General features: G+C 39.1%; 1 protein-coding gene across 2 annotated transcripts in view; it reads left to right on the top strand.

The window, feature by feature from the left end:
* The window catches only part of DENND6A (DENN domain containing 6A), a 66,578-nt gene that overhangs the window by 33,117 nt on the left and 13,076 nt on the right, over nucleotides 1-20,385 (top strand). For both annotated transcript variants that reach the window (XM_020969077.2, XM_020969078.2), the window contains exons 8-12: nucleotides 2,332-2,394; nucleotides 3,111-3,166; nucleotides 6,426-6,548; nucleotides 6,698-6,793; nucleotides 16,420-16,514. In XM_020969077.2, coding sequence (XP_020824736.1) covers nucleotides 2,332-2,394; nucleotides 3,111-3,166; nucleotides 6,426-6,548; nucleotides 6,698-6,793; nucleotides 16,420-16,514 — 433 coding nt within the window. The remainder of the gene's footprint in view (nucleotides 1-2,331; nucleotides 2,395-3,110; nucleotides 3,167-6,425; nucleotides 6,549-6,697; nucleotides 6,794-16,419; nucleotides 16,515-20,385) is intronic.

Below are 20,385 nucleotides of genomic sequence, written 5' to 3'. Positions count from 1 at the left end.
TGGGCTATATGCCTAGTAGTTGAATCTCTGGGTCTGGGTCCTTTCTTTGCATAATTCTAAATTGCTCTCTGGAAGGAATTTATCAATGGATATCTCTAGCAACAATGAATTGTGGTTTCTGACCTTCTTCAGCCCCTCCAGCATTGTCCATTGCCACATGTTGTCATCTCTACCAGTCTATTGGGTACAAAGTGAAACCTCCATGTTGTTTTCATTTGCATCAAATTGTCTCAGATTCGTGATTCAGAAAATACCTTTTGGTCTTATATATATAGTACCATTGTCTGTATCTGAGATAGCAGAACCCTAAAAGAGATATTTATAAGAAGTGTTTTTCCCCTTGTTAACAGCTTCCCCCTCTTATGGTTGCATTAATTTTGTTCATGCAAAATCTTTTCAGTTTCATGTAATTGCAGTTATCTGTTTTATCTTTTGTTACTCTTTCTTCCTGGTTTGGGTAAGAATTCACCCCTTCCCCCGCAACAGTAGCTCTGAAAGGTATATGATCAGCTTCTCTTCTAATTTTTAATAGTATTTAATATTCAGGTTGCATAATTGCTTCTACTTTGTTTTTTAGTTTAATATGTTGGGCTACACCTCATTTCTGCCATATTGATTTTCATTTTCCCAGATATTCTTGTCAGATAAGTTATTTCCTAAGAAATTTGTGTTTTGCACCTCATTAAATACTGATTATTGAGTTCAGTTATTTCTCATTCTTCTAAATTAGTCTATTCCGTTGATCTGCTTTTCTGTTTTTAAACCAATATTAAAAGGTTTTGAAAATTATAGGTTCATAGCAGGCCTGTACAACATATGGCTCGTGGGCCAGGTGGTCCTCGGAAAATATAGGGTTGCCCCTGTGCTCTCTCTCTTGTTTGTCACCTGATCCGTAGCAACTAACCATCATCGGTTTGTCTGTGCTCTAACCTGTCCGTGGCCTGAAGAAGTTTTAATTTCGGCCCCTACCTACTGCCAAGTTGTGCAGGTCTGGTTTATAGTGTGGTTTGACACCTAGAAATGCTGTTCCCCCTTTGTTACTGTCTTTTTCCATTGTTTCCTTCACTTTTCTAGATCTTGTGTGTCTTCAAATGAACTTTGTAATTATTTTGTCTAAATCTGTGAAGTATTCCTTTCGTAATTTGATGGTCATAGGACTAAGTCTGTAAAATAACTCAGATAGGATGGCCATTCTAGCATACTGAGTATCAGCCCATCCACGAACATGCAATATCCCGCTCGCTCTTTAAGTGTGTTTGTTTGTTTGGTTGGTTTTTAAGGAGTACTTTGAAGTTATATTGAAACAAATATTGAGTATACTTTGGCAGATTAATTCTTAGATATTTTATAAATTTTAAACCCAGGGATGGGACTTACCTATCTATTGTTGTCCTTCTGCATTTTGTTATTGCTGTATAGAAATACTGATTTTTGTGTATTTATTTTGCTATTGTTTCAGTTAATTTCTTTGCTGATTCCCTAGGATTTTCTATGTAAGCCATCAAGTCATCAACAAACAGGCATAGCTTTGTCTCCTTTCTGCTGTCCATAGCATGTTCGTTGTTAAGGATATTGCTGACTTCTTCCAATTAATTTTATCTTAAGTGAATTTAAGCATTTGTCTCACACAAAATTGTTTTTGTATCAATGCTTCTAGTTTTCTGGCTTTTCTTTATTCACAAGTATATTATGAAGGAAAAAAACCCTATTATTTGTGTTGATATAACAGTAAGACTTTGAAAGTATCTGATGGTAAAAGGCATCTTTTCGGATGGCTTCATTTCTGAACGTTCACTGCATGTGCATTGCTGTCCATTGTGAAACTTGTAAAGAATAGAATTAAGAATTGTAAGTTAAAGCTTTGATAGAGATGTGAACGCTTGAAAGTTTTCTCATTTCTTCTGACAGTTTGTCCCAAAGCTTATTAGCCAGTTTGGAGAGGCTGTGTAGGGACGTGTGGATGTTGAGAAGAACATTGGATTAATCAGCATTAAATAATATGTTGGTGGTCATTTCTCTATTTATATTCTGTTTGCTTCCCAGCCAGTTTCATGGTATTTGTTATTAAAAATGTTAATTTGTGTGTGCTGGAGTTGACTGGGATGCTATGACTGAACATACATATCCCTGAAGTCTCTTCTTAATATAGAAATGAGTATCTTGGCTTCCCCAAAATTTTGGCATAATGAAAAATGCTATTAAACTAGTCTTAGTAGAGTGGAGATTTTATAATTTTTTAGTTTAATTTCTTTGGCAAGTTGTTATAGTTACAAAATGCACAGATGAGCCATGTTGTAGGGAAAAGTTAACGTCTTCTGTTTTCTTCCTAAGGTGCGCATTCCGACGTGCCATGACAAGCCTGGAACAACCCAGATAGCCCAGTTAACCCAGCAGGTAGATGGTGCTGAGGGCTGGGGGGGGAGGTGGGAAGGGGGGACCCTGTGGGTGGACTCCTACAGACTTGTTGCCATTGTTTATCTAGTGTGCTGAGGGTATCAGTTGATCATTTTGGAATAGCAGAGACTTGTGTTTAGACAGTGTTTGGTGTATGTTATTGAAACATATCAATGATCAACTGCTTGAAATTCCTTGACTTTTTTGTTGGGTGGATATTGGAGGAGTCAGAAATGTGTTTAGTACTTGGCGGCCGGGGTGAATACTTCAGCAAAGACCAGTTCTGCATAAAGCACTTCCCTGCATCTCATGGAACAGGGCCAGCTGGTTTCTCATTTAGGAAATTTGGTCAGAAGGATTCAGTGGGTTGGATTAGCTGATTTCAGTTATTCCTTGGGAGCACACCCACTTGTGGGTAGAGGTGAATTTTTCACTTTTAGCATCTGAATTTATTTATCCACCCACCATTCTGTAGTGTCCTGAATGTCTGCTGGATTATTTGTGTAGAAATGGAGGAAATGAAATAGCTTATTTTCACCTTTATTTGCATCAACCAGCTTAGCACTTTGTGTTCATTAAAGCTGGAGATGTACGTCTCCTTCCAAAGTATAAAAACCCGTTTTCTCTCTCAGTGTATCATATTGGTCTTCTCATCAAGGCTGGTAACATTGGGCATCTTCGATTTTTGTGATTTTTTTCCTCTTTCTCTCTTTTAGACAGACTCACAGATCTCTATGGTTTTACCTACTATTCATGAAGTGGATCTTTTCAGGTGAAAATTTAAAGCTAATTTGTTGTAGTAATTTTTACCTCTAGCCTTATTGTTCCTTCATTAATGTTAGTAGATTTTATTAGTTTTCTACTTGGGAGTTGGCCATTTCCCTCCCCTACCCATAGAGGTGGGAATGGGGCAGTGGGAATTGAGAAGAGGAAAATGATGAAAGGTTTTCAGGTACTTTAAATTACTGACTAGGAGGCATTTTTTTCCTTAGTTGGCTTGGGTTGAAATTAATGTTACACTTTGGTTTATAACTTCAGCAGTTTTCTTGGTTTGCACCCTTAAAATTCACAAAGGTCAGCTTCATCTGCAGGTTGGAATTTCATCTCATGAACGCAGTACCTCCGTGCTGCCCACATTTTGCGTTTCGTCCTTATGAGCTACTACAATTGAATATCTTCAGTCCTGTGGAAATTCTGCTCTGTTTTAAGACTTGTTTAAGTAAAGGTATCTATGATCTTGCCTCTTCAGACCTTGAGAAAGTGAGATGTAACTTGCTGCCAGAAGAATTCCTCATTTTTCAAAAGTCACGTGAATAGGAGTTCTCTGGGAGGTCCTGCCTCTCCCTACCCATGGCCAGCCCCTGGACGCTCATGGCCTGTAGCTCCTTTTATCTTTCAGGCCACTGGTGATGGGATACCTCATCGCTGCTCTGGTGTCCCTTCCCTGATTGACCAAGTCCTTCAAAGCTTAATATGTTTTCTTTTTTCTTGTAAGGTTGGAGAAGTGGTCATTCATACTAATATTCATAGATAAATAATATATCAGCATAAAAGATACTGAGCTGTAGGAGGAGGGATTACAGAAAGAATGAGGGTTACCCAAATTCTTTGGCCAAACAGTGCAGGGTTAGCGGCATCCTGACAAGTGTCCACATTGTTCAAGCGCCATGAATCTAGAAATGGGCAGCTTCTCTCTTGGCCGGGATCCCTCATGGTCTGGGTCCCCGCCACGCAGGAAGGACCCTGTGGTCCAGACAGTGCTCCCTCTTGTGGTGGACTCTCAGCAGTCTCCTGTAGCTCAAGCACACAGGGGTTTCAGTTCTTTTATTAACCAATAAAGAAATCTAGGAGAATTATATGTTCAGGGTCAAACTTAATTTCCAAAATCTGAATTTTATTGTAATAAGAAAAAAATTACCTAGTGATCTTTTCCTGAAACATACAACCACATGAAAGACATAATATTAACTTTTCCTCTGATTGACATAGTCTGGTAATACTGGCACCTGTAATTGTAAGAAGAATAGAAACCTGGGACCCCTTGAATCCCCCTGTTTGTGGCTAGGTGCTCTCTCCTTCCATCTTGGCCTGTTGAATGTCCACCTTTCCTTTGCCCCTTCCCCATCCCGTCTCAAAATTGGTAAAGATCTCTCTGGGAAAATTTTTTCTCATTTCTTATGTACTTATATGTTGGTTTAATCTCTGTTCTAGACTGTCAGGTGCATGGAGGTAGGGATTGTGTGTTAGCCATCCATCTTGTGTCCTGCAGGGCCTAGCCCAGAGCTCCACACAAGAAGCCCTTGTGAAGCACCTGCTGCATGTGGGGCATTGTGTGAGCCGTTGGGGATGCAGATAGAGAAAAACAATGCCTGCCCCTCCAGGACCTCACAGACTACCACAGCCACAAAGAAGTAGATACAAACAATATACAAAGCAAATTTCTGGAAGTGGATGGGCGGGCGAGGATTTTCCTGAATGAGACGTCTGGCTCTCACACCAAGCTGTGAAGGGAGCTTCAGATTCTCTGAGATGGAAGTGAATTCCAGGCATGGGCAACAACTAATAAATATTTGGATTTAATTGCTATGCTGAATTTGGGAAGTATTAATAAAAGATTAAATCTGCTGTATAGGATAATCAAGCCTCTGCTTTATATTCCTTTACTGGCACAGAGGGCCAGGTCTGGGAGTCAGGAAGAACAGATTTTTATCCTGCCTTTTGACACAAAACAGTTGTGTGACTATCGGCAGGTCACCTAACCTGTCATGGTCATAGGCAAATCTAAGCTTCTTTGCATACCAGGCACAGGAAATCACAGGTCCAGACCAAAGAAAGAAAAACAGAATTTATTTAACCCACATTCTGTCATCTGTTAAGTGCTGAGGAAATGCTTGTTGATTGACTGGTTGTCAATATAGTGAGATAACATTCTAACATAGAGGGAAAGAGTAACATCCATGCTGATGTCTGAAGTTTTTCTCTAAATCAAAAAAAAGCTGCCATGTCTTGTCAGTAGATTTGTGTCTGACCTCTTCATTTTGTCTTTGTCTGACGGTCCTTTTGACGCTGTGGGTGACTAGATGAGGGAGGTCATACGAGAATCATGATTTTATGTCTTTGCGTCATCTCTGTGAATTTTCTGGAATATAATTAACCCTTTCTTCTCAAAATGAGAACAGCAAAAAGCCTCATGCTGGTTATGAAGAAACTTGAGCCCCCCATCGGTAGCTGCCCTTGGACATTCCTTGCTGGATGTCGCAAGGATGCCTTCTGCTTGCATGTCACAAGGAGACCGTGTCATCTCTCTCCCACCCTTTTAAGCTCCTTCCTGCCTTCTCTTGTCCTGCCAAAGCACTGTCACTCTTCTAGCTCGTAGGTCCGTGCCTTTGTGGCCTCCTCGACTACTCACGACCTTGCCGTTTCTGTCTCTGTAACAGCTCTCATCCTAGCCTCTCCTCTTAGTGCACATAGCTGCTACTTTAATTCATTCCCCCATGTCCTTTTGTTGATAGGTCATAGCAACACCCTCGTAATTTGTCTCCCCATTCCATCCTGTCATCCCCATGACAGCCCACATGGTCTTCTTATGCAGAAATCTGACTGTGTGCCTCCCTGCCATTCTCTGTAAACTCCATGGAGGAACGTAGATGCTGATGTTTCGCTTTGAAAGCCCTTCCTACCTGCTTTTCCAACTTTCTCGTCCTCTCTGACTCCCTTTAATCTGGCCTGCCCTCTGTTCTCCACACGCGACTCAGACCATCTCTGTGCTCTGTAGGGGCTGTCCCTCCATTCCTAGAATGTCCTCCCTCCTTAACCAAGCCTCTGTGTCCTATGACTCCTCTTCATCTTCAAGACCCAGCTCAGATGCTACCTTGTGGGGGATGCCACCACCTGCCAGGCCTGTTCTTTCTTGCATTTGTTTGTTTTCTGTCTGTTGTGTGTGTATATCAGGGCGTGTTTTTCTGTCCTCCTTAGGTTGTTTCATCCTTTGTTATGCTTATCGCTCAGGGCATTTTCTGTTGTAATTCCAGGTGTTTCTGTCCTGTGTTCCTGCACAGCCAGATGCTTTGGGAGCTGGTATTATTAGGAGAACCCCTTGTTGTCATGGCTCCGTCCCCATCTGAATCTTCAGAAACTGTGTTGGCCCTTGTTAGGTTAGTATCTTCTTTTTATTTTTCTCCGTGTCTTGAAAACTAATGCTTTAAAGCACGTAATATATTCATTTGTCTCTGTGTATAACTGTTGAGCAGTTACTTTAGTCAGCTGTGAATTTTGTTTTATGAGCTTTCTTTCTTGTCCACAGCTGTATTTCACCACTCAAGTACTACAGTGATTTCAGACCCTACTTTACCATACACGACAGTGAATTCAAGGAGTACACTACGCGGACACAAGCACCGTGAGTGAATGGCGCTATCGTTGTTAAAAGGGTTCAGGTTTTACCTTGGGAACCAGAATCTAAAGATTTTGTTTAAATTTTGAGTCTGTATGTATCTTTTGAAAAGGCAGAACTTAAAGAAAATTCATTATCTTTGTAGTGATTTACAAAGACCAATGAATTTTGAAAAACTACGAAATAAGGAATAAAATCTTACATTAATTTTTTGGCATTTAACAAAGTAGAACTCAACTTATTAACAAATAGAATCTATGTTGACTTTAGATGTCTGGCAGAATTCCTCCAGAGTTCTCTCCTGCTGGGGGCTTCTTTTCCTCAGAGTTGTTGGGTCCACTGATTTGTTTCACAACACTGAATACCCAGATCTTTTACACTTACATTTTTCTGTTGATCTCCCCCCCCACCCCCCATAGTGTAGCCCCTTTCTTTTCTTTTTTCTTTTGTTATTGTCTAAAATTAAAAAAAATATTTTAAATAATATTTTTCCCCAATTACATGTAAAAATGATTTTTTAACATTTTTTTTAAAGTTTTGAGTTCTAAATTCTATCCCTTCCTCTCCTCCCTCCTCTGTGAGATGGTAAGCAGTCTAATACAGGTTATACATATGCAGCCATGTGAAACATTTCCATAGCAGTCATTTTATGCAAGAAAACCTGAACAAAAAAAATATAAAGTGAAAAACCATACGCTTCGGTCTGTATTTCGATACATCAATTCTTTCTCTGGAGGCAGGTAGCATTTTTCATCACAAGTCCTTTGGGATTGTCTTGGATTATTGTATTGCTGAAAATAGCCTAGTCATTCACTGTTCTTCATCGTACCATGTTACTGTGTAGAACATTCTCCTGGTTCTGCTTACTTCACTTAGCGTCAGTTCATATAAATCTTTCTAGTTTTTTCTGAAATCATCCTGCTTGTCATTTCTTATAGCACAATAGTATTCCATCACAATCATGTACCACACCTTGCCTCAGCCATTCCCCAGTTGATGGGCATCCCCTCAATTTTCAATTCTTGGCCACCACAAAAAGAACTGCTATCAATGTTTTTCTACAAATAGGTTCTTTTGATCGTTTTTGTAGTACTGTAACATCCCATTGTTTTACTCACTATCCTTTACTCACCTGTTTGCTAGTGTGGGACACAGCCATGATTTCTAGTTTTTTCTTATTGTACATGAAGGAGACTTTCCTTCTCTCCAGGCAGTGGGCAAGGAAGGGGGTGGGGTCTGGATGTGGAGTGTGGTGTAATGTCCGCAGAGTCAGTGTGTTGGCTAGGATTAGTGAACTTTTTGTTTCTTTTTCTTTGAAAATCTTTCTTATGGGGCAGCTGGATGGTACAGTGGATAGAGCACTGGCCCTGGAGTCAGGAGGGCCTGAGTTCAAATCCAACCTCAGACACTTGACACTTACTAGCTGTATGACCCTGGGCAAGTCACTTACCCCCACTACCTAGCAAAAAACAAATGAACAAAAAAAAAGAAAATATTTCTTATGATGAATGACTTGTGGGGGCAGAGAGGATAGTCTGTTTAGAAAAGAGTGTTATATAAGACAGCAAGCAGCAGTAAAAATAAAGTTATATATGAATAAAGCACAACATTTTTGTAAAGATAAACCTTTTTTTGCTTTTTATGATATCTTTAGGATAAAATTCTAGCAATAGAATGCCCGAGTTCAAAAGCTATTAATTTTGTGGTGTGTCACTCAAACAGAGTGTATATGAAGAGGGGCTTTCTCCCTGTAAACCTTCTAACCTTGAATTTCATTACTTTGTAGATATTTTTCTGCCTTTGGTGGGTGTAAGGTAATGTCCTGAGGTTGTACTTAGTGGCTTTTCTATTTTATTTTATTTTATTTTTTGCTTTTTTGTGAGGCAATTGGGGTTAAGTGACTTGCCCAGGGTCACACAGCTAGTAAGTGGTAAGTGTCTGAGGTGGTATTTGAACTCAGGTCTTCCTGACTCCAAGGCCAGAGCTCTAGTCAGTGCACCACCTAGCTTCCCCTCTTTAGTTGCAGTTCTGTTAGAGAGTTTGAGCATCTTTTCATGGGGTTATTCACAAACAATTTGTGTTTCTTTCTTTGAAAACCATCTATTCACCTTCTTTGATGAACGTGTCATTGGAGTCTGTGTATCTTACAGTTGTAGAACATCTTTTTCATTTATATCTGATATGTTCTTTGCAAATATTTTTCCCAATCTGTTTTCATTCACTTTTGCAAAATATATCTTTGTTTTGCAAATTCTTTTACTTTTGTACTGTCAGATCCATATTGCAGTTTCTTCCATTTGTTTTGTCAAAATGATGTTGATCTTTAAAGTTGAGGCATATTTATTATTCCTTTTGTCTTTAAATACGTAGATCTTTGATTCAGTGAGAATTTATTGTGGTGCATGTTGTAAGTTATCCTTCAACACCCATTTTTCACTGTGTTGCTCTTCAATTTTGATAGCTGTTTTTATTGAATGGTAGTTCCTTTCCTGAAATTTTTCACCTCTGGTTTTGTTAACCACTAACCTCATACACACTGACTTGTATTTCTGGATTCTCCACTTTATTCTACTAGTCTCTTTTTCTGCTCTTAGAGAATTAGGCACTTTTTATAACGATGGCTTAAGTGGCATGTTCTGAGATCATACTGGGCAAATGTCCTCCTTCTGGTTTTCGTTTTCAGACACTTCTTGATATTCTTGCAATCTACTTTTCCGTATCAAATTGGTTATGATGACATGATTCCATGGGATTGGCCCTTTTGCTGATATTGTGTTAAATCTAAATTAGCTTAGAAAACATCTTTGTAATCATAATTCTTTAACCTAATCATGAGTGGAGTTAATAATCACGAGCATTTATTTAATTCTTTCTTCATTTATGTGAAAATCATTTTGAAATTGCCTTTGTACAGTTCTCCTGTAGTTTATAAGCCACTATCTCATTGATGCCTCTGACGATTTTTTAAGTTTATCTCTCATTCCTGATGGCTGCATATTACAGTGCAAATGTTTTAGGTCTTGTATTTGGCTACTTTACTGAAGTGTTTTTTAATGGCTGATTATCATAGATTTCCAAGATCTAGAATCATGGCACTGCACACAGAAACATCTTAACTTGTCATCACCAAGGCTTGTTCCTTTCAAAGGATTGTAGATCTTGAGCCAAGGGGCCTTTGGGGGTGATCTAGTCCAGTCTGCTCATCTTACTTAGTTTTTATGAGAAAAGTAACAGACACCACGTAACAGACATGTTAGGGTACAAAGAACAGAAGAGAGGGCTGCATATTGCACTGATCTCCTGTCACTTTAAAAATGCATGTTAAATTTAACACAGTAATACAAAACTGCCCTTCCTGTTTGGGAGTCTTCTGAACTTCCTTCTTGTCTGCGTTTTCAAATGTTCCCTTTGCTCTTTTTCTCCTCTTCGTGGATCACGATCATTACCCACTCAAAGGGCTCATTCAAGAGAAGCCATCCTTTGTATCTACAATGAAAATGTCTTTCTCCTTCTGCACATTTCACCCCCACTTCTGTGCCAAGAGGTGGGAGGCCTGTGACATGGTTGGCCTTCCCTGTGTATTGGCCTGAGTTCTGAGGTCCTTTTCCTTTTTGTTGTTGGGGCCATTGTGTGAATTGTCCCTGGTTCTGCTCACTTCACTGCGCCTTTATATGTACAAGTCTTTGCTGGTTTCTCCAAAGCTGTCGTATTTGGCTACACTTCTTTACTGTAATTGGTTCAGCCATTCTCCACGTGCTCTGTACCCACTACGTTTCCAGTGCTTTGCTACAAAAAAAAGTTATAAATATTTTTTTTAAGCGCCTGAGTCTTTTTCCACTGCTTTTCACTTGTTTGGGGAAATGTGTATAATAAGATCACTTTGCCTCATTTTTTTCAGATGAGGAAACTGAGGCTCCTGGAGGTCAAATGACCTTGCCCAAGGCCATGCAGGTAGCTTTAATGACAAGATTTGGACCCAGGTCCTCGGGCTCCAGAGGCAATTCTCTTTCCACAGCATCAGCCTGCCTCCTTCTATTGCGTATTTCAAATAGGACTAGTAATGGCAGACGTCCCTGTTTTATTAGCTATGACTCTTAGGTGTGTGATCCTGGGCAAACCACTTAACTGTTCTCAGCCTCTGTTTTCTCATCTTTAAAATGGGAATAAGAATAGCAGCACCTAACTTCTGGGGCTGTTGTGAGGACTGAATGAGATAACATATGTAAAGTGCTTTGTATTCCTTAAAAGTATTATCTAAGTGCTAGCTCCTATAATTGTTGTTGTTAGTATTTCTGTATCGTATATAATATTAACTCATGGCTTTAAGTATTTTTATAATATTAATGAAAGACCCTTCTATTGCTTAAAATTTTTTTTTTTAACATTAAAGCTCTGCTTTGATATCTCCTTTTGACATGGACGTGACTGGATTTTTGGAAACTCTGTTACCTTACTGTAAGTCTTGGCAAGTTCTACCATATTGGAAAGGCCTATCCTTGTGACTTGCTCTGATAACCTTCCTAGCTATAAATGGAGAAGTTAATTTCCAGTAGGCACAGCCTTGTGATCAAGTCGCGAAGGCAGAGTAGTGGGAAAAGTGGCAGAGAATGCTAAAAACCACAGAATTTTAGAGCATCTACAAATCGTGATATAATCAGGGAGATGTTAAATGTGAAATTCTTGCCCGAGTCGAAGATGTGGATCACAACAGTATGGACATTCTTCTGTAGAGTAAATGAGAGGATGAATGGAAGTTGCCACTAAATGGAAGAACGTTTCCCAACTCATGCTTAGAAAGTAAATAAAAAAGAAGCAGTGCAATGCTTTTCATTTGTGTCCTGGCACAACAAAAGACAGTATTTCATGGGACCTTTGTTAATTTTGCCTTACAGTGCTCGTGATGAGCATGAGCAAAAAAACTATCATGAAGAGGATTGTAGCTTGTGCACCAACATCTGTAGCAGAAGATGAGGTGATTGAGAAATTCTACAAAAGAACTGGCTAGGATTCTCCAAATTAAACCAACATAAACTCCATTCAGACACTTAAGAGACTTCACTGTAAAGGTGGATATAGGAGAGTGTGGTTAAAAATACATTGAAAACAAGAGACAGGAGAGACCAAAGGCTCATAAGCAATAACCTCGTACCTGTGTATCTGAGCACCTTCTTCAAGAAGAGAGTGGGGCGTCAGGTGAATGCTGAACATTTTTTAAAAAATGAAAATGGCTTTTTCTACCGAGGAAATAACTATGTACCAACATATGTGTTGAACAAGAAGCTGTTTTCATTTAGGTAGTCAATTTGTAGAGGAAAAATCAAGCCAAATTAGAAGAGAACAAGATGGGAAGATAGTATGCATCTAAAACAGCTTTTCGTGTTCTAGTTGCTGAAAATGGGAAAAGGATAAAGCAGCTGACGTTAAGGAACATTACCATTTCTTAGGATCATTGATCGAGCTCTGGGAGAGACTTTAGAGATTGAGTCTCAAATTGTCATGTTATAGATGAAGAACAGAGAGGTTAGGGGACTTGCCCAGGGTCACATAGCTCCCAAGTATCGGAGGTGGGATTCTAACCCAGGTATTGCTAACCCTGAGCCCAGGACTCCATGTTCTACCCCATACTGCTCTTCCTTTGGAAGTTTAACTGATGTGAAGCAATTACCCCATAAAGTGTCAGAAGGGTCTAGAAACTGCCTTAGCAATAGTAAAACTAATAAAAGTCTCAGAGAAGAGATCATGAAACATACCCTTTCTTCATGGCAGTGAGATGGGAGGATTTCTAGGACAGAACTTTGTGTATAGTGAGTGTCAAACAAGATTTCTGTAATGGGTGCTTTTGCTCAATTGTTTTTCTTTGTCACAAGGTTGGGGGCAGGGGAGCAGGACAGGTATAATTGACATAAGACAAAAGACATCAATAAAAAGCATTGTTTGTTTGTTTTTTTAAAGAAACTACTTTGGCCAGAAATCACTTGTTCTTGCTAAGTTGAGACACATGTCAGCCAACCATATATTTTTTGCAAAACTGTACAGAAAAATGGTGCAAAGTTGGGATGAGTATTACCTTACAGAAAAGTAGCAATGCAGTGCAAATGAGCTTACAAAAAACCTTGGTGTGAGGCCTAATTAATCCATATCATCTCTTTATCTTCTTAAATGATAGGATATCAAATCAGCTGTTTTCAAGATGTAATTAAAAGAAAAACAGGTGAAAAGTGATGAAGACCTGTACTTTCTATAAGTAGCTATTTTCTTTGTTAACAATTGAATTGTCACATTTGAACCCTAGTATTAAAATTCCTGTGCTCTACACGAGGAAGTGGAAATGTTCCAAAAGAAAATGGAGGTAGGAGGAGCAGCTGAAACATACCAGATGGGCACAAGGAGGTCCATGCTGGAGATGACACACTTTCGATGTCATTGAGGAATTGATTCTTATTGTATCTGAAAGAGGAGAGCATCATAAATGCATGAAAATAAAATAATAGATGCTGTTAAGACCAAAAAGAGTGATGGAGAGTCCACGAATAGCTATCAACCCACAAAATCTTCAGAAGAATGAGCCACTCATGCATTGAGTGAGGTGAATGGATGTGAAAGGGACATTCCAACTTTGACAAGCTCTATATTTTTAGAGTTGTCTGGTTGAGTGAAAGATGCAGAGAAGGCAGGTTCTCAATTCCTTTATTGTTTGGCTGTTTAAAAAAAAGGATTTTTGATTAGACCAAATAAAATGTAGCTATATAGACTATTGTCTGGCAGTGTTAGGATCATATGTGATTCCTTGATAAGTGCAACAGCAGAGACTGCTTTGAGTTGTCCTCTGATTATCAACCCCGGGCAAGTCATAAAGCAGAGGAATAAGTGTTCACCAAAATTGTTTGCCACTGGCATGGAGAATGTGCAGGGCAGAGTCAGGATGAGAAAATGATTCCTCCAAGATGGTGACACCCTCTGGATGCCCCTGTTTGTGGGTGATGTTGCTCTGAGAGCTTCTAAATGAAATTTGTAACCATTTGATGCCACCTAAAAGTTCACACAAGGAAATCAAGTGAATGAAACTGCTGTCCAGACTTAGATGGGCCCCTATGTGGACACAGCACTTGAAGCGGGTTCATGAGTGCATTTTGCCTCGGCATACATTGCAGAGAGACTCTCAGCTGGGTTCACAAGGACAGAGTGGGTTGGGTTGCATTTAGGTAATTCCGCAATGCTTTTAATGACTCCAAACTTTTCTCTAAAACAAATATTCATCTTGTTTGTCTTGGCATTCAAGTATGGAGAATAAAATAATGAATACTCTTTTGAGCATTTTGAATTGGAGATGCCTACAGGAAATCAAGTTCAAAATGTCCAATAGGCAGGTAGTGGTAGGAGACCAGAACTCAGAGATATATTAGGCCAGGATATGTATGAATTTGGGCGTTGTCTACATAGACATGATGATTAAACCTGTGCTGGTGAGGTTGCCAACTGAGAGAGTGTAGACAGAGAAGACAGATCCTGAATGGCGTTTTGGGGTCCACTTCAGCCAAAGCATGTGATATTGGTGGTGGTCCAGTAAAGCAGAAGCAGGGGAAATGGTCAGACAGGTAGGAGGACAAAAAGCAGCATCTTGACAACTTAGAGAAGAAAGTATCCAGGAGTAGGGAAAGATGGTGCAGACACTACCTGCAGTAGTGTTAGATGCTGCAGAAAAGTCGAGAAGGATCAAAACTGAAAAAGGCCTTTGGATTTTGGGGAAAAAAACCTAATTAAAATAGTTTATTGTTGAAGTTAGTAAACATTAATAGACATTAGCATTTCATTATACAAAGAAAAATTTTAAAAGGAGATGGTATATGAAACTGCGAACTTTGTGTGGTGTTTTTTCCTACTCTTCACTTCTTGTGCAATTTAAATTTCCCATGGTCATTTCAGCTGTGTCCAACTGTGTCCTCCATCTGTGTCCCCTTTGGACTTCCTTCTGCTCTCTTCTGTTTATTTTTCTGTCATACATTGACAGTCTTTTCTTTCCCTTCTCTTTTGTACTGTCTTTAATAAGTTATTTTTTTTCTTATTGATATGATTTTTCTATTGATTGTGTTCTTGTTATCCAATAACTCTCATGTTCCATTTATTAATCTTACTTGCTTGTGATGATTTTTTGGCTGTGCTGCTATATTCTGTTTGAATATTTTATTGAATGCTTTTCCCTTGGTATCCATGAATAATATCAGGTTATAGTTTTCTTTTTCAGCCTTTTCTTTTTCTTTTAGAGGTCCAAATGACATCCATTCCATAGAGACAAGGAGCTTTTCACATTTCTCAATACTTAGAAGTCTCTGCAGATAGGATTTGCTTGCTCTGTAAAATTTTGCTGATGTTCTTCTGTGAAATCATCAGTGTATTTTTCCAGAGTAACTGTTTAATTGCTAGACTGATTTTTTTCCTTTTAAGATTGCTCTATTAGGTTATCTCCTTTTTGTTCTTGTTAATTTTAATATTTTATGCTTCTGTAGATAATCATTTCTTTAATTTGGATTCTTGGATTTTTATTAGTAAAGAGCCGTGTATAGTAACTTCTGAGAATTTTCTTTCTTTATTTTGCCCTTACTGTAATCTGCCCTTCCACCCCCCCCCCCCCCCCACCCCCAATGTTAGTGATTTGGATTTGCTTTTAGTTTGTGATTAGACTCGCTAACTTTTTTGTATTAAAAGAAAACAAAACAAATTAGCTATTTGGATTTACATTAGCATTTCCTTATTTTCATTCATATTAACTTCTCTTCTGATTATGCCTGCTTTCCATTGCTGTTGGTTTATTTCTTTGTTTCTTTTTTTAAGGTTTAGGAGCAGAGTCAATTTTTTCTTGATATTTGTACTTCTTAATACTGCTTTGGTTGCATCCTGTAGATTCTGATTTACAAAAAATATGTATTTCTTATATAATCTTATTTTTATAATTTATTTTCACTTATTCATTTGTTGAGTTTTACTTAGCTAATTATTATTTACTGCAGATTTTATCGTTTCATTATTTAGTCTTATCTGGTATGACTGAGGGGTGGCAGTACTTTAATTCTCCCCAGTTGACTCTTTTCCAAAGCTTTCCCTTTCCCTCCAGGCACCCATATGCCTCCCCACCCACTCATTCTCAGTAGAGAAATTCTCTTCCTAATTTACTCAGAAGATAGAGGATGTCTTCTTGGAGCCGCATCATCTTTCCTGTTCCATCTTTCAGAGGGGAGCCTTTTGCTTGCTCCCATGTTCTCTCCTTGTCTCCTCCACCTTTGCCAAGGCCGGCCCCTCCTCCACTTTGTCCATGTTTCCTCATGTTTTTGAGGGGGATGTGTAGAGTTTGGACTTTGGCTTTGGTTCATGTGGTTCCATCCACCATCTTGGCTGGAAGATGAAATTTTTGCTAGATGCTCTTCATTTCCAGTTATCCAAATGTAGTTACTTTGTATCTTGAGAGTCATTAGTAATAGGAGGAAAAAGATTTATTGAGGGAAAGGATCTTCTCCTTATCATCAGAATAAAGGAATTTCAATAGTTTCTTTGTTTTCTTTTCTATAGATTAGGTTTAACTTTGTTGTACCTATTGAACATGCTTGGGTGTTTTTTTTTTGTCTTTTTTAAAAATCTAGGCCCTCAGTTATTTTAGGAGTGACCAACCCTTTTTTTGCTAAAACACTCCAGCACTGGCCGCACATCATTCGAATAGGAGATATTAAACTGGCAGGTAAAGTATGCTCTTTATGTTCACTTTTTCTGAGTTCCTTTCCACCCTTCTGCGTTCAGACTTTAGTCAAATTGAGTCAAATTTTGTTTAATTGATACTCCTATCATGTAATTGGATAGGGAACTGGTGGAAAGGAATATTTGTTGGCATAACGTATGTATGTATGTGTGGGATTCTTTATTTCCACTGATACTAATTGTATTAATAGTGTACAGAAACCGCGTGATGACTAGGAATAGAATGAAATGTTAGGACCTTAGATCTATTTTTATATATGAATCAACAAGAATTTCTTAAGTGCCTATTATGTGCTAAGTACCGATCTAGGCACTGGCATATAAAGACAGAAATAGAAGTCTGACCCAAAGGAGCTTACATTTTGAAAGGGCCCCATAACATGCCCCTCTCTAGGTAAGCAGTAAACATGGAGTAATTTCTGGGATGGTGGCATAGGCAGCTCAGGGAGACGACACTTGAGCTAAACTTTAGGGGACCAGGGATTCGAAGGAGGTGGAAGTGGAGGTGAGAGAGGAAAGGAATGCATTTCAGGCATGGCAGGACAGGCTGGCGAGGCACAGAGACAGAAGAATGGAATGAAGGGTATCATTGTGCCTCGAAGGTAGCATTCTCAAAGACGATTGGAGAGTTATAAGCCTAGAAAAGTATTGTGAAAGACTTTGAATACCAAACTGAGAATTGTCCATTTTTTCATAGAAGCACTATGAAAAAGCTCTGGGAGTTTTTTGAGTCAGGGAGTGACGTGGTCATTAGGAATGTCACTTTGGCTGCCGTTTGGAGGTTGAGTTAGAGGTAGAAGGGAAGTTGAATCAGGGTACCCAATTAGGAGGCTTTTGCACTTGGTAAGAGGTGAGAGGTAAGAGGTCAGAAGAGCCTGATCTCTTAGGGTAGAGAAAGGGACAGTGGGAGAGGGTGCAGTAGAGGCAGCATTGAGAACATGCTTTATACTTTAGCACAGAGTGCCCTCATTGATGTAACATCTTCATTTCAGTCATCACAACGTGCAAAATTCTGCAAGAGTTCTCAGAGTAAAATGAATCTTAGTTGTAAAAAAATATATTATTAAGTTGTAAGGATCAAGAAGAATCATCACTACTTTATGAGCTGCTTTGGGGCATGGACTTTAGAGCAGTCTTCTTAGATTGTGCATGAGGCATTTGTGCATCTTAGGCAAGGCTTGACAGCTGTGCCTGTTGTAAGTGCCTTCCAGCACGATGGAGGCCTTACAGAGCACCATGTAACGTTATATCACAAAATAAACACAAAATTCCATAGGTAAAGTAGCATTTTCTCATGTTCAAAATATCTTCATTTAAAAAAATATGTTACAAGGAGTTGCACCATAACCCTTACCCACCTGCCTTGCTGACCCCTGGGCCTGATTCGGATCTTCATGTTCCTCACCAAGACTAGCAGTAGTGCCCTTGGGCTGTAGACCATCAAACAGCCCTCCCTGGCCATCACTCCCCATTGTGGTTTGTCTCCTGCTATTCAGATGTGAGCTTTTTGAGGGCAAGGACTGTCTTGTGTCTGTATTTATATGGCTGCTGGTTAGTGTAGTGCTGCGCGTATTGTAAGTACTCGTTAATATCTCTCATTCATTCATTCAGAACATTACCTGAATAAATTGTAAGTGGGATATTTGTCATTTCATCACTCTCCAGTGGTTTTGGATGTTTTCTTAATAGGTAGACACTAAAAGAATGACCCTGTATGATGTCCCTCATTGACAGATTTTGATTTCTGTTTCACATTGTAGGGGACAAACTCATTTTCTCCCTTTGGATCTTTGTTATTTAATGTGGGATGTTACACCTAAAAAAGTTTCTTAATTTTGTAAGATGTTTTAAGGCACTCAGAAACCAGTCTAGCTAGAAATATCACAAGATAATTTGTACCAAGTACTTTTGTTCACTTAATATAAACTGATTATACTTTTATCTTTCACTGAAATCCCTGGTTGCTTAAATATCCTTATTTTCCATATGTAGAAAGGTAATCTTGTTTCTCTTGAAGATAGTTTAAAAGTTCCAGCCTGTTTGCTTTGACCAGATTTAGAAAGACCATTCTTTTTTTTTTTGTGCTTGCTCCCGTGCTTTTAATTTTTTTAAAAATTAATTTATTTTTAGTTTTCAACAATCACTTCCATACGCTTTTGAGTTTCAAATTTTTCTTCCTCTCCCTTCTTCCCTGCCTCCCCAAGACAGTGTTCAATCTGGTATAGGCTCTAGGTATACATTCCTGTTAAACATCTTTTTTTTTCTAAAATTTCTAAAATTTATTTATTTATTTTTGGTTGGGCAGTTGGGGTTAAGTGACTTGCCCAGGGTCACACAGCCAGTAAGTGTCAAGTGTTTGGTCTGAGGCCGGATTTGAACTCAGGTCCTCCTGATTTCAGGGCTGGTGCTCTATCCACTGTGCCACCTAGCTGCCCATTAAACATATTTTCACATTAAAGACCACCCGTCTTAAAGAATGAGGTCCTTTAGAGTCTAAAAGAATTCTAAAAGAATGAGGTCCTATAGAGTCTTTAGACCCCATATGGGCTCAGGACCTCAGTTGAAGAAATGCTGAAGGGTTCGTGAGTGGAGAAAGTTAAAGAAGCTCGGCTTTAGATTGAGGTGTCAAATATACCAGAGAGAATGTTTTTTGGTCCAGAACTGTTATTTCCTAGGTTTAAGGAAGTTCCCTCTTCCAATGCAGATGGGCAGGCTGTAAGAAAACAAGTCTGTCTCTTCACCCCTCCTCCACCCACAGTCCCATACTGATACTTGATTTCAGCAGATTTGTCCTACTAATCAAAACGCTTTAGGTGATTGTAATATAGTCTTCTATTGTTAATTTTCTTTTTTTTTCAGTGGAAAAAGCCTCTCTCCATGATTTCTGTACACAGATTAATAGAGCTTTATCATGAAGTCATTAGCAGGGTAAGAACTTTTATATAAGTTATGTCTGCACTAGAAAAAATAAGGATCCAGATAAGAAATTTAGCCCTTTTCTGAAAGAGAGCCTTTTTCTTATGAAAAAATGTTATTCATTTATCTTGTTTGAACACAACAGACACTCACCAGTGGATAGTCCAGTAAGTCAGCTGCCCTTACAAAGTATGTTTCCTGATAGCAGTTAATTTATTGGTTGGCTGTTTGCTTCCTTTGCTAGTGTGGTATTAATGGGACTGTTGTGTGGCAGCAGAGACTTGCTGATTCGTAGGTGATTGCTTGTTAGAAGGCATCCTTTAGTGTTTCCCGGTCCATGGATTCTCTTTATCCCTTTAGGGTTCTGTTTTTCACACAGTGACAACACTAAGGTAGAGGTTACATTTATGATTTGGACCTTACTTGAGATTGAACTTTGAAAGGAAAAGGCTTGGATACTACCAGCATCTTCAGTGTTGGAGCTTCTGCTGTAGAGTGGAGAGAGGTGTGATCTTGGTGTCAGGGAGGCCTGGGTTCAAGGCCCATCTCGGACATACACTGTCACCTGACCTCTGTGTGCGCCAGGCCACTGCTGCTTTGCTTAGTGGACTTTGGCACAGAGTGGGAACCAGAGGCTTGGACGAACAGTGTAGACTGTTGGGCCATGTTGCCCGTCCTCCTTTGGTTTTCTGCTGGTGTTTGGTGAGATAGTTCCTTGTAAAGGTTAACCGAATAGCTTGTCTGCGATTTTGACATCATATTTCTAAAGGAGAGGTAGTGTATGAAGGAGAGCTTTTACTTTTTATTCCTACACTGGGTTGAATTTCTAGGCAATAGCTGCAGACCCAGTTCACTGCTCCATGGTAGGAGCTATTCCAGGATTGACTGGTGCCTTAGAAAAAAACAGATTTAACAGCAACAAAAATCCTCTTTCTCTT

Source organism: Phascolarctos cinereus, unplaced genomic scaffold (assembly GCF_003287225.1).
Source record: "Phascolarctos cinereus isolate Bilbo 61053 unplaced genomic scaffold, phaCin_HiC Scaffold_4;HRSCAF=312, whole genome shotgun sequence".
Lineage (NCBI taxonomy): Eukaryota > Metazoa > Chordata > Mammalia > Diprotodontia > Phascolarctidae > Phascolarctos > Phascolarctos cinereus.
Note: the sequence above shows the minus strand (reverse complement) of the source record. Positions and strands in the feature narration are given on the sequence as shown.